Genomic DNA, 11,759 nt, shown 5'->3' on the forward strand with positions numbered 1-11,759 from the left:
AAGAAAAAAAGCAAAATCATTTTCTTCCTTACTTCAGAGGTAGTAACAGATCTGAATTCATCTAACTCAAAATCTGTTTACAGCCAGGTGCAGTGGCATGCGCCTGTAGGCCCAGCTACTCGGGAGGCTGAGGCAGGAGGATTGCCTGAGCCCAGGAGTTCTGGGCTGTAGTGCGCTATGCCAATCGGTTGTCCGCACTAAGTTCGGCATCAATATGGTGACCTCCCGGGAGTGGGGGACGACCAGGTTGCCTAAGGAGGGGTGAACTGGCCCAGGTCGGAAACGGAGCAGGTCAAAACTCCCGTGCTGATCAGTAGTGGGATCGTGCCTGTGAATAGCCATTGCACTCCAGCCTGGGCAACATAGTGAGACCCCAACTCTTAAAAAAAAAAAAAAAAAATCTGTTTACAAACTCTTGTGAGTTCCATGTATGAAACAGAATGTCTTAATCTGTCCTACTTTTCCTCTCTTCCCCCAGCCTCTTGAAGTATCCTAAATCTGGAGATCCACATTATCGGATCTATGTCCTTCATGATTCTAAAAATTTCACATCTACTGTTTTGCCTTTTATTTTCCAGACTAAAAGTGTTTTTCTGTTTGTTTTGTTTTGTTTTTTATTGTAGTATAATTGACACATAACACTATATTAGTTTCAGGGGTACAACAATTCGATATTTGTATATATTGCAAAATGATCACCACAATAAGTCTAGTTATATCCATCACCATTTATAGTTAAAAAATATTTTCTTTTCTTGTGATGAGGACTTTTAAGATCTTCTCTCTTAGCAACTTTCAAATATGCAATATAGTATTACTGTAGTCACCATACTGTACAATACATCATCCCCATGGCTTATTTTAGAACTAGAAGTTTGTACCTTCTGACCTTCACCCATTTCTCTTACCCCCAACCTCTACCTCTGGCAACCACCAATCTCTCCTCTGCATCTATGAGCTTGTTTTGTTGTTGTTTTAAATTCCACATATAAGTGAGATCACACAGTATTTGTCTTTCTCTGACTCATTTCCCTTAGCATAATGTTCTCCCATCCATGTTGTCGCAAATGGCAAGGTTTCCTTCTTTTTTGTGAATGAATAGTATTCCAGTTGTGTATACACAATGACCCTTCAACAACATGGGTTTGAATTCCATTTATATGTGGATTTTTTCTATGGTAAATACTACAGCATTACACCTGGTTGGCTGAATCCAGGGATTCGGAGAAAATGTGGATATAGTGGGTCGACTATAAGTTATACTTGGATTTTCGACTGGGCCAAGGGTCAGAGCCCCTAACCGCTAACACTGTTCAAGGGTCAACTGTATAATACCACATTTTCTTTATCCATTCATTCACCGAGGGGCACTTAGGTTGTTTCCATATCTTGGCTATTGAAAATAATGCTGTAACAAACATGGGAGTGCATATATCTTTTCGAATTAATGTTTTCATTTTCTTCAGATATATATCCAGGAGTGTATTCCTGGATCACATGGTAGTTCTATTTTCAGTTTTTTGAGGAATCTTAATACTGTTTTCCTTAGTGGTTGCACCAATTTACATTCCCACCAATAGTGCACAAGGATTCCCTTTTCTCCACATCCTTGCCAATACTTGTTATTTCTTGTCTTTTTGATAATAGCCATTCTAACAGATGTGAGTTAATATCTCACTGTGGTTTTGATTTGCATTTCCATAATGATTAGTGAGGATCTTTAGTGAGGATGATTAGAGGATCTTTTCATATACCTGTTAGCCATCTGTATGTTCTCTTTGGAAATATGTCTATTCAGATCCTCTGCCCATTTTTTAATCCGATTTTTTTTTTTTTTGCTATTGAGTTGTATGAGTTCTTTTTATATTTTGGATATTAACCCCTTATCAGATATATGACTTGCAAATATTTTCTCCCATTCAGTAGGCTGACTTTTCATTTTGTTGATAATTTCCTTTGCTGTGCAGAAGCTTTTAGTTTAATGTAGTCCTATTTACTCATCTTTGCTTTTGTTGCCTTTGCTTTTGGAGTCAGATCCAAAAACTGATCACCTACACTGATGTCAAGGAACTTAGGGCCTGTTTTCTTCTAGGAGTTTTATGGTTTCAGGTCTTAACATATTCTTCTGCATGTGGCTGTCCAATTTTCCCAGCACCATTTATTGAAGAGACTGTCCTTTCCCCATTGTATATTCTTGGCTCCTTTGTAAATTAATTGCTCATATATGCATGGGTTTATTTCTGGGCTCTCTATTCTGTTCCACTGACCTATGTGTCTGTTTTTATGCCAATACCGTACTGTTTCATTACTATAGCTTTGTAACACAGTTTGAAATCAGGAAGTGTGATGCCTCCAGCTTTGTTCTTTCTTAAGGTTGCTTTGGCTATTTGCAGTCTTCTGTGGTTCCACACAGCTTTTAGGACTGTTGGTTCTATTTCTGTGAGAAATGCCATTGGAATATCTTCTGTTTTGCTTTTTATTTCCCAGACTAAAATTCTGATTTCTTTAATTTGTTCTTTTTGTCTCAAAGATTCAATTACCAAGATAATGTAGACCTTTTATCATAATTTTTTAAAAAAAATCATCACCATTATTGTGTCTATTATTCGATCTATCTTACTGTATCCATCCATATCCTTTCATCCATTTATCAGCATGGAAATGAACACATGGTTTCTTGGGATATGTGGACTTTTATGGAGACACTATGACGTTTATGGATACATGTATGGTGTATACCTGTATATAACACAGGTAAAATATTTTCTGCTGTATTGCTAATTCTCTTTTTGATAAAGTACAGCATTTTAGACTTTTTGACCAAAGCTGCCTACTTGAGAACAGTGCATAATGATTCTCAGTTATAACTGAAGTTACACATGTACAGTTTACAGGAGCGATACAAGTTGGATAGTCCACACACTATGGCACCGTGAACTGATTTGCAACATTTCTGTCAACTCATATGATTTTCTTTGTCCTTAAGACTCAGTTCTCATTTGCTTTAAAACCACAGAAACAATTATATTGTGCCTACTTATATATTTCTTCCATACCATTTATAAAAACAGACTGATCCCAGAATCAATCTTTAGGGGTCTTTCACCAATTTTATTTCTCTACTCAGCTGGGGCAGAGTTCAGACATGAAGGTTAGCACTTAACTTTTGCCAGCAGGCTTAAAAGCCAAACCCTGTTGGACTACATGTCTACCCACACTTCCATCTTTCTCCTACCAAGATCATACAGGAAGATAAGGAAATAAAAGCTGACTTACTTTATAATAATTATTCTGTGAGTAGGCCAAATCCTCTTTTGGAGGGATGTATTGGGACTTGGTCAAGCAAATAAAAGCAAGCAGTATAAATAACTCTATTTTCTGAATTGGGTTTTGAGAACTACAGAGTACAACCTGACAACTTCCTGTATGTTGTCACTGTGGTATGGTGAACATTGAAGTTCTTGAAAGCCAGCAGCCTCCTGCGTGTGTCTCAATTCTTAAGACCTTGAGTGCTGTGTGGCTTCTGCAGTGCCTTAGTCACTTAGTGATACAGTGGCAGTGATTCCAAGGTCATGCAGCAGAAAATGCTGGCACATCTAAAGAAGGGTACGCCTCTAAAAAGTACTGAGAATCTGATAGTTTGGGTTGTTGGCCTAACCCTGCCATTCACTGACTGACCTTTGGGAAGGAAAGAAACTAACATTTATTATGTGGCTAATGTGTGTATATCAGTCACAATGCATTTTATTTAATCCTTCTGTCATATTTTTTTACTCAGAAAATGAAATAAGTTGCTTTTCTAAAAGCTACTGCCAAGAAGTAGGGGAACCATGCAAAACCATGGCTGTCTGACCCTGAGGTCCATGCTTTTTTTTTTTTTTTCATGCTCTTTCTATTTCAGCAAATACCTCTCTGTAACTCACTTCACTTCTCCGACTTGTAATCGTATCTGTGAAACAGGGATGCTTACTTTGTGGATCAATTAAGTGTTTTGAATGATCTAGTGACATAACCTCCCCCAAGACCATCTGTTTTCAGATAGCTCTAGTTGTTCTTAATGTCAAGCCACAATCTAGCTCAATTGATCTGGTAGCATACAGCTTATAGCAGTGTGAGACTACTGTTTGATCATTCCCTTGTTTTGAACACTATAATTCTAATAAAGTAGCTCAAGAAAACATTGTCAGTTTTTCCCCAGTCCCACTATACTATTTAACTCAGCTTACAGTCAACTAAAACATTTTTTTTCAATAAATGCTGCTGTTAGGCCATAATTTGCCCATCTTATGTTTGTTTTGCCTTTTTAGAGGAAGTCTCACTTCCTTCTTATTAAATGTTTAAAAGAAACAGATATATTTCTATGCCAATGCTCAGGGCTCTAAGAAGAATTAGGATTTCATTCCTGCCCCTAGGAGTTTCCACTGTATATATGGGACACAGACAAATGAACAGGATAAATACTTGAATGTAAGACAAGGGGGAAAAACATTTTGTAGGAAAGAATGAAGATGGATTTAGACTGGCATGTTCATAATTACCAACAATTTGTGATCTGGATTTGTAGGAAGTAGAATGACTGTTTAGAGGACAGTTTCATATACAACTAAGTGTTACTTGGTTTCATTATTTTCTCATAGAAACTACAATAGTGTCAAAGAAGTTAGAGTCAGAAAATCACAGGGAAGTGGCACTGCATTTCTGCTAGTATATAGGTTACTTACTGTACCCAAACTGTACACTGAAAAGACAAACTCATGTTTCATTGCTAAACCACATCTAATATCTCAAAAATTGCTGCTCAGGAAATAACCATCCTGTCTGCTACTGATGCTTAATTCTAACTTATACGAAGCATTTCTTCTTTGCACATTGTCCTTTAAAAGGAAAATTCTTATCCTTCACAGCCTGAATGAGCTTTCTACCATAAAGATGAGTTGTTTTTCTTTAGAATTGAGAAAGAGATGGTAGTATCTTTATTATGGCTGTTGTTTAGGTGATTTAAAAAGTAAAAAGTTTTCACTTCTACTGTGGTCTAGGGTTGAAATAGGCTGAGGTAGAAAGATCATGAAGATACTACAGGGAAGATTTAGCAAGAATCTGCAGAAAAAAGAAAGAATAGAGGGAAGAAAAAAAGTGTTGATGGGTTGTACCAATAAATTATGGCTAAGTGCATAGTCTTCCAAACTCCTCTAATTTTAAGTGATACCTCAGATACACTGTTTTAATACTAAAGGTTGTTAGTACATAAAGCTATATGTTAGTACATAAAGACAATTCAACTCTTACCTTACAGGAAACAACTGAGGAAAACATCCTTGTGTTTTAGTGTCAACAAATTTCTGGATCTGAAGGACTTGTTTTAAAAGATGTCCCTTGGAAGATTTGTCAATTTTTGTCAATACCATCTGTAGGAAAACAAATATTTAAGCATTAGAAATAAAGTACAGGTGACCCTTGAACAACATGAGCTTGAATTGCAAAGGTCCACTTATATGCATATTTTTTCAATAGTAAATATTACAATATTACACGATCTGTGGTTGATTAAATCCACAGATGTGGAACTGCCAATATGGAGGAACCCCCAATAGGGAGGGGTGACTGTAAGTTACACTTGGATTTGTGACTGCAAGGAGGGTTGGCGCCCCTAACTCCCACACTGTTCAAGGGTCAACTGTTATTTCTTACTCTACAGTTTTATACATTTTAGTTACAAATTTCAGTAACAACTAGGTGACCTATGCAAGTTTCTTAATCTCTCTGTACTTGTTTCCTCATCTATAAAATAAAAGCAATACCTCCTAAAGGAGTTGCTGAGAAGATTAAATGAGTTAATGTATGCAATATATAAAGCATACACCATATATGTTTGCTGTTTCCAATGCTTTAACTACATAGGGCCATAATATCTTTGATTCAAGACCAGTGAAAAGCACCCTGGAGCCATGTTTGCAATTGCCATATGCCAAATGTTTCATACGATCACTATATATCTTATGGTCTAAGATACAGAAGTGAATATTATTAGGTTGATCCATATAAAACTGCCAACTTATAATCATTTTTGAACTACATAACTGTTCTGCCTTATATGTAAAATTTAAAGGAAAAATTAGAAATCAGGCTAGTTGTAGGTTGTAGCCACTAGAGTTATATTCCAAGCTATACCGATATATAGTTATATTCCAAGTAAGCCTAGATTCTACTAGGTTCAACAGTAAATACTTTGAATAATTTACTTACTCAATGACAATTATCAATACATACTAGAGGAAGGTCAATGCATGGATGATTACAAAATCAATTAAAAAGTAAAAGCTTGAGGGCTTCCCTGGTGGCGCAGTGGTTGAGAGTCCACCTGCCAATGCAGGGGACATGGGTTTGTGCCCCGGTCTGGGAAGATCTCACATGCCGCAGAGCAGCTAGGCCCGTGAGCCATGGCCACTGGCCCTGTGTGTCCAGAGCCTGTGCTCCGCAACGGGAGAGGCCACAACAGTGAGAGGCCCACGTACCGCAAAAAAAAAAAAAGTGAAAGCTTGATGTATCTGTCAGAGGTTTTCCTAGGGAATTTCTATAAAATTAAATTTCCTGATTAATCATTTATGCTTTTCAGTTATAAAAAAATTAATGATTGTAAATCAACTATACTTCAATTAAAAAAATATTAATGGTAAAAAGAGTGAGAAGCAGAAAGTGAAAGTCTTTTTTCATAAAGGCAAATATTTAAAAGGAGACATAATTTCTCTATCACAACTTCTTTTCCAAAGAAGAAAGGTTAATATTTCCTTAAAGTTAAAACTGAGAAAAATATATGATTCCACAAAATGGTATCTATGATATCAAATTAGGAGTACTATCACTGTCACTTAATATAACCGGTTGCACAATATTTGGGCTTCTTTTTTTTTTACTACGTAGACTATGTTTATCAATCCTTTGGCTCCTCATAACCATAAATTATCTCTAATGTTTCACAGGGCTTTTGCAAACCCCAAGAATTCCATAACCCCAAGAATACAGAAAAGTTTCTGACTGGTAACATGGTTCGATTTGCATTAAACTCCAAAACCACTACATTTTAGTGGTTTTCTGACTTTTTTTTGAAACCAAATTATAGTCAGTGGGCTCTTTTCCTTAGAGAGGAACTTTAAGACTGCCATTTTATCTGGAAAACCTACAAAGCAAAATAAATGTGGATACCAACCTACCAATCTGTATTCCATTCTAGGGTAAACAACAGTAAGAACTGGTAATATATTCTCATAAGAAATTTTGTTTTCCTTAAGAATATAAACATCCTACTTATGTGTGCTGGAGCCTACAATATTCTTCTGATGTTCTTAAATTCCAGATTAGTTTAGCAAATTTTTCAGTTGCAGTTTTGTTTACATTCTGATAAGTACTATCTGCCAACATGCTGATAAGGAGCTACAAATGAGTCTTAGCAAATATTTATATTGTCATTTAAAAAAAAAGCAAAAAACAAAGAAATGCACTTAGGAACACTAAATGAACAGTTTAGAAAACTTCTACTTTGACTATAATTTTGAAAACTTAAAAGCTAGGAGAAGGAAAAAGGAATAAAAGTACCACAGAACTTATTTTAATATTAATGGCTGATAATTGAAAAGATTGTTTAAAAGGTACTCCTTTATCTTTTGAGGAGGCAAGACCTACTCTTTCATTAAAAAGATGTACACATGTGCACATGCACACACACACACAGACACACAGGGAACTTGTATTTCTAATTGCAACTATGATTCAAAAGAAATACTTACCACATAAGGTAATGCAAATTCTTCACACATTTCTATGGCAATGTTGTCTGTTTTCTGAATTCCAACAACACTATCCACTAACAAAAATGTTCTCATCAAACTATAAGAATGCAGAAAAGAAGATTAACGGCAATATAAAATATACTCATTCATTTCTTCCCCCCAACCTTCACTATACTAAGAAATTTTACTTTGAATAATTATCAATTCAAAATTTAAAAATTTCTTTAAGCAAAAGGAATTCTCAATTCACTATGAAGTCCATCCTACAGTCCAACAGGTCTCAATGTTTACATTCAGTAACTAAATTCATTAATATTAATTTATTTCAATAGCATATATTGAACATAAGATATTCTGCCTAGAACTGGATACAAAGATGAACGAGCCCCTTCCTCTAAGAGCTTGAACTCTAGTGGGAGAAAGAAACAGGAACCCAATTAACTATAAGTTACCATAAAAATGTCTAAATTTTCAAATATTACTTTAAGACTAACAGATAATAGAAACCAAACGTTATATTTTTCATTTTCTTTTGCAAGTATTTTATCTTAGTTTCTATGTAAAGCTACAACAAGCAAGATACTTGTAAACACTTTTTTATTCTTCAAAAGGTTAACATTAATTTTTCTATATATTGTGCAATGCCTGAAACATAGACCTGCTACTTGACTACCTATGGAGATTAAAAAAAGGTAGTATTTACAGAGGCTATGATGTCAGAAGTATTTTAAGGATAATCAGAATTTACTGAAGTTTATTTAAATCTGGTAAATACCACATTAACCAACATTTTTCATTTTTAAAAACAGCCAGCTTAGAGTTTGGTATAAAAAAATTAATAAAGTCTGCTGAATTACTATTGATAGTCTCAATTTAGGAAAACAATTGAAATTAAGTTTAAGCTAACTTACAGGAAAAAACTAAGCAGGCAGTATATACCTTGCTCCTAAATACTGTATTGTAGAATATTAAGGGAATAAAGTGGACTTTCTAAAAAAGTCATTTGATAAAACTGAAGTGTTCATCATGTGTAGAATGTCCTAGTCATGAGAACTTTGGGGGGTTCAACATAACAATTATAAGAAAAATGTTTTTCTTACTTCTTTCGTTCTTTTAGATAGGTTTCTACCATGTCAACAAAATCTTCAGGTGCTCTATAGCCATAACCTGGCATGTCCACCAATGTAAAATATTTTCCAACTTTGAAAAAATTCATTTTCTTTGTGTGGCCCTGATAAAGTAAATGGAAAAATAAAAGCTTTCTTAAAATATGTCCTTTATATATTTCATGACTCAAAATATTTTCTGTTCAATTAACAATTACTTATTAAAAGCATAAAAGTATTCTGTATATAACCCTATGCTGATGATGATACAGGAAAAGAAGACAGAAGACAAGTGGCTGGAGATAAGCTTAGATGATACTACTACTTCCCTCCAATTCATTTTTTAAAGAGAATCTATATGATTTAAGAACTTTAGATTCCATATTAGAAATAACGTAGGCAAAATATTTTCGAGTCTTTCCTACTTCATTAGCTCCCTCTCTGTGAAAAAGTTATACTGTTCTAAATAGTACGACTGCATTAGTCAATATTCTCTGATGAACAATATAACTCCACTTTAAAGAAGAATGAATTATGGCACAGATAGGTTAAATTAAATGCTTACTATCAGTCATACAAGTTTGCATAACACCTAGATGCAAAGCCTGATAGTTTATTATGCCTAGACTATAACTTTCCTAAAATCAAGATGTTTTGCATGTTTTATTAGTTGGGTTTAGTGCTTTCATTAAGCATTTTTTAAAAAGCATGTACAACTGTAAAATGTGCAACTAAAACTGATGTAAAGATGATAAAAAGTGGTTTATTCATGTGGTTTCGTGTCCACGGACATTATTAATCAGAAAAGGAAAGATTAACACAAATAACTTTAAAAGTCAATTGTTTAGAACTTAGAAGAATTATTTTCAGAGGAAAGATTTTATAAATGATGCTTAGGTTCCCAGGCAGCTTAAGTGTCTACCTATAGGAAAATAATTTTAGAATTACAGATTAGGAATGTCAAGAATACATTTCTTCCATTGTCCTCTCCCAGCAGAAAGGGAACAACCCTACCTAGAAGTGAGAGTTTAGCTGGGGTATTTGGTGAGGCAGGGCAGGAGGAAGTAAAGCTAGGAGGGTTAACAAATGACAACAATTGTCAGGGATGGTATCAGGGAATCAACCATAGGAAAAACTGTGGAGCAAGAGAAGACCAGTGAAGCCTCAGGGAAGGGTTCCAGTGCAAGGCAACAGGGGCAGTGAGCACTGGGTTGGTGTGAACATTTTGCCAAGGATAGATAATAAGGTGAGGAAAACTGAGGTGAGTTTTGAGGAGAGGATATCTTAAATATTGGTAGAGTCTGCATTATTGAGAAGGAAGCAGAGGAAATGAGAAAATGACAGAAAGCTACTACAGCAGGCTGGCTGGGATATTAGGCACATAATTTGGCCCTGGGTAAACTGGGAATTGCCTGATGGGTGTATATATTTGAGTTAGCAAGGTATAAAAGATTACAGGAGGAAAAAATAATACACTTTAAAGCTGTTTTCTTTAAAATCAAAGTAGAAGCAGATGATCATTCTCAAAGAAGCAAATATAAAATGACACTAGAACAACTCTTTGGAAAAGACTGGACCAAGGAAGATTTCCCCAAGATACTGGCAAGACTACTAAAATAACTCCAGATACACTTCCTTTTCTTCAGAGAAACACACAGGCATTAATGAAATGTCTTACATTAATACTTGTGTGAAAGAAATCACTTTTCTAGGAACTTAGCAATGATGGTTTCTTCTACCCCCTCAACATTTATTATTCATCTTAGTCAATTCAGAGATAGTTAGATATATTTTAAATTTTAACATACCGGTTTTTTGGAGACTCTAACTTCAACCTCTGGGGCAAGTGAAAATAAAGCCTTTATTAGAGACGATTTTCCAACATTGCTTCTGCCTATAAAACACACCTTATACAAGCAAAAAGAAGATAATTGAGTACTAGTTTATATATATATTACTATATAATGTATTAGCTGCAAAAATCTGTGAATACTACTCAGTCTTGCCTAACCATAAAAAGTGGCTTATAGTTAGTCAAACCTCAAATTCTAATAGACAGCTACTATCTACTAAATGATTTCAATGTGGCAGGTACTGTTTTAAAAGCACTTAACATATTTTCTTATTTACTTTTTACAATATCTCCATGAGACTGATAATATTCGTATCCTCATTTTACAGGTGATAAAACTAGAGGTAGAGAGAGGTTAAATAACTGGCCCAAAATTATACATGCAGAAAGTGAAGAAACTGGAATCTGAACTCAGGGCATCTACATCCAGAACCTGTGCTTTTAGTTACACTATGACACTCAAGAATATCTGCAACATTTATTAAGAATTCCATATTTATAAAGCTTTTTTTTTTTTTTTTTTTTTTGCGGTATGCGGCCCTCTCACTGTTGCGGCCTCTCCCGTTGCGGAGCACAGGCTCCGGACGCGCAGGCTCAGCGGCCATGGCTCACGGGCCCAGCCGCTCCGCGGCATGTGGGATCTTCCCGGACCGGGGCACGAACCCGCGTCCCCTGCATCGGCAGGCGGACTCTCAACCACTGCGCCACCAGGGAAGACCCTACAAAGCTTTTTTTGAAGTTACAAACTAGACGTGTTTCAACAGAACTGGCTGTGTTTGGAACTCCATTTCCCCACAAACTCTCAAAGTACACCATAGCACCATTATAATTACTCCTTTCTCTTGACCTTTCTTGTTCCAATTAAGCTTTTCTCCTTTAGTCTGAATGTAGAAAGCAACAAAATATTTCTAATATTAACGATTAATACACATGGCTCGTCTTTTTAATACAGTATTGAAGAGGGTACATTTCCAATCAGTGCTTCTAAATGAGGGCAGTACCGCCCCCTGGGGTGTT

The 11,759-nt window shown here is 35.6% G+C and overlaps 1 protein-coding gene across 3 annotated transcripts in view; it reads right to left on the reverse strand.

Moving 5' to 3' along the window:
• The window catches only part of GTPBP8 (GTP binding protein 8), a 28,614-nt gene that overhangs the window by 15,138 nt on the left and 1,717 nt on the right, over positions 1-11,759 (reverse strand). For 2 of the 3 annotated variants that reach the window (XM_067738901.1, XM_067738900.1), the window contains exons 2-5: positions 10,699-10,797; positions 8,885-9,015; positions 7,782-7,881; positions 5,287-5,405 (exon numbers count right to left, since the gene is read on the reverse strand). In XM_067738901.1, coding sequence (XP_067595002.1) covers positions 5,287-5,405; positions 7,782-7,881; positions 8,885-9,015; positions 10,699-10,797 — 449 coding nt within the window. Of the gene's footprint in view, position 1; positions 5,098-5,286; positions 5,406-7,781; positions 7,882-8,884; positions 9,016-10,698; positions 10,798-11,759 lie in introns of those variants that run through there. The other variant, XM_067738899.1, reaches the window with a different exon arrangement.

The sequence above is a fragment of the Pseudorca crassidens genome, chromosome 5 (genome assembly GCF_039906515.1).
Source record: "Pseudorca crassidens isolate mPseCra1 chromosome 5, mPseCra1.hap1, whole genome shotgun sequence".
Taxonomy (NCBI): domain Eukaryota; kingdom Metazoa; phylum Chordata; class Mammalia; order Artiodactyla; family Delphinidae; genus Pseudorca; species Pseudorca crassidens.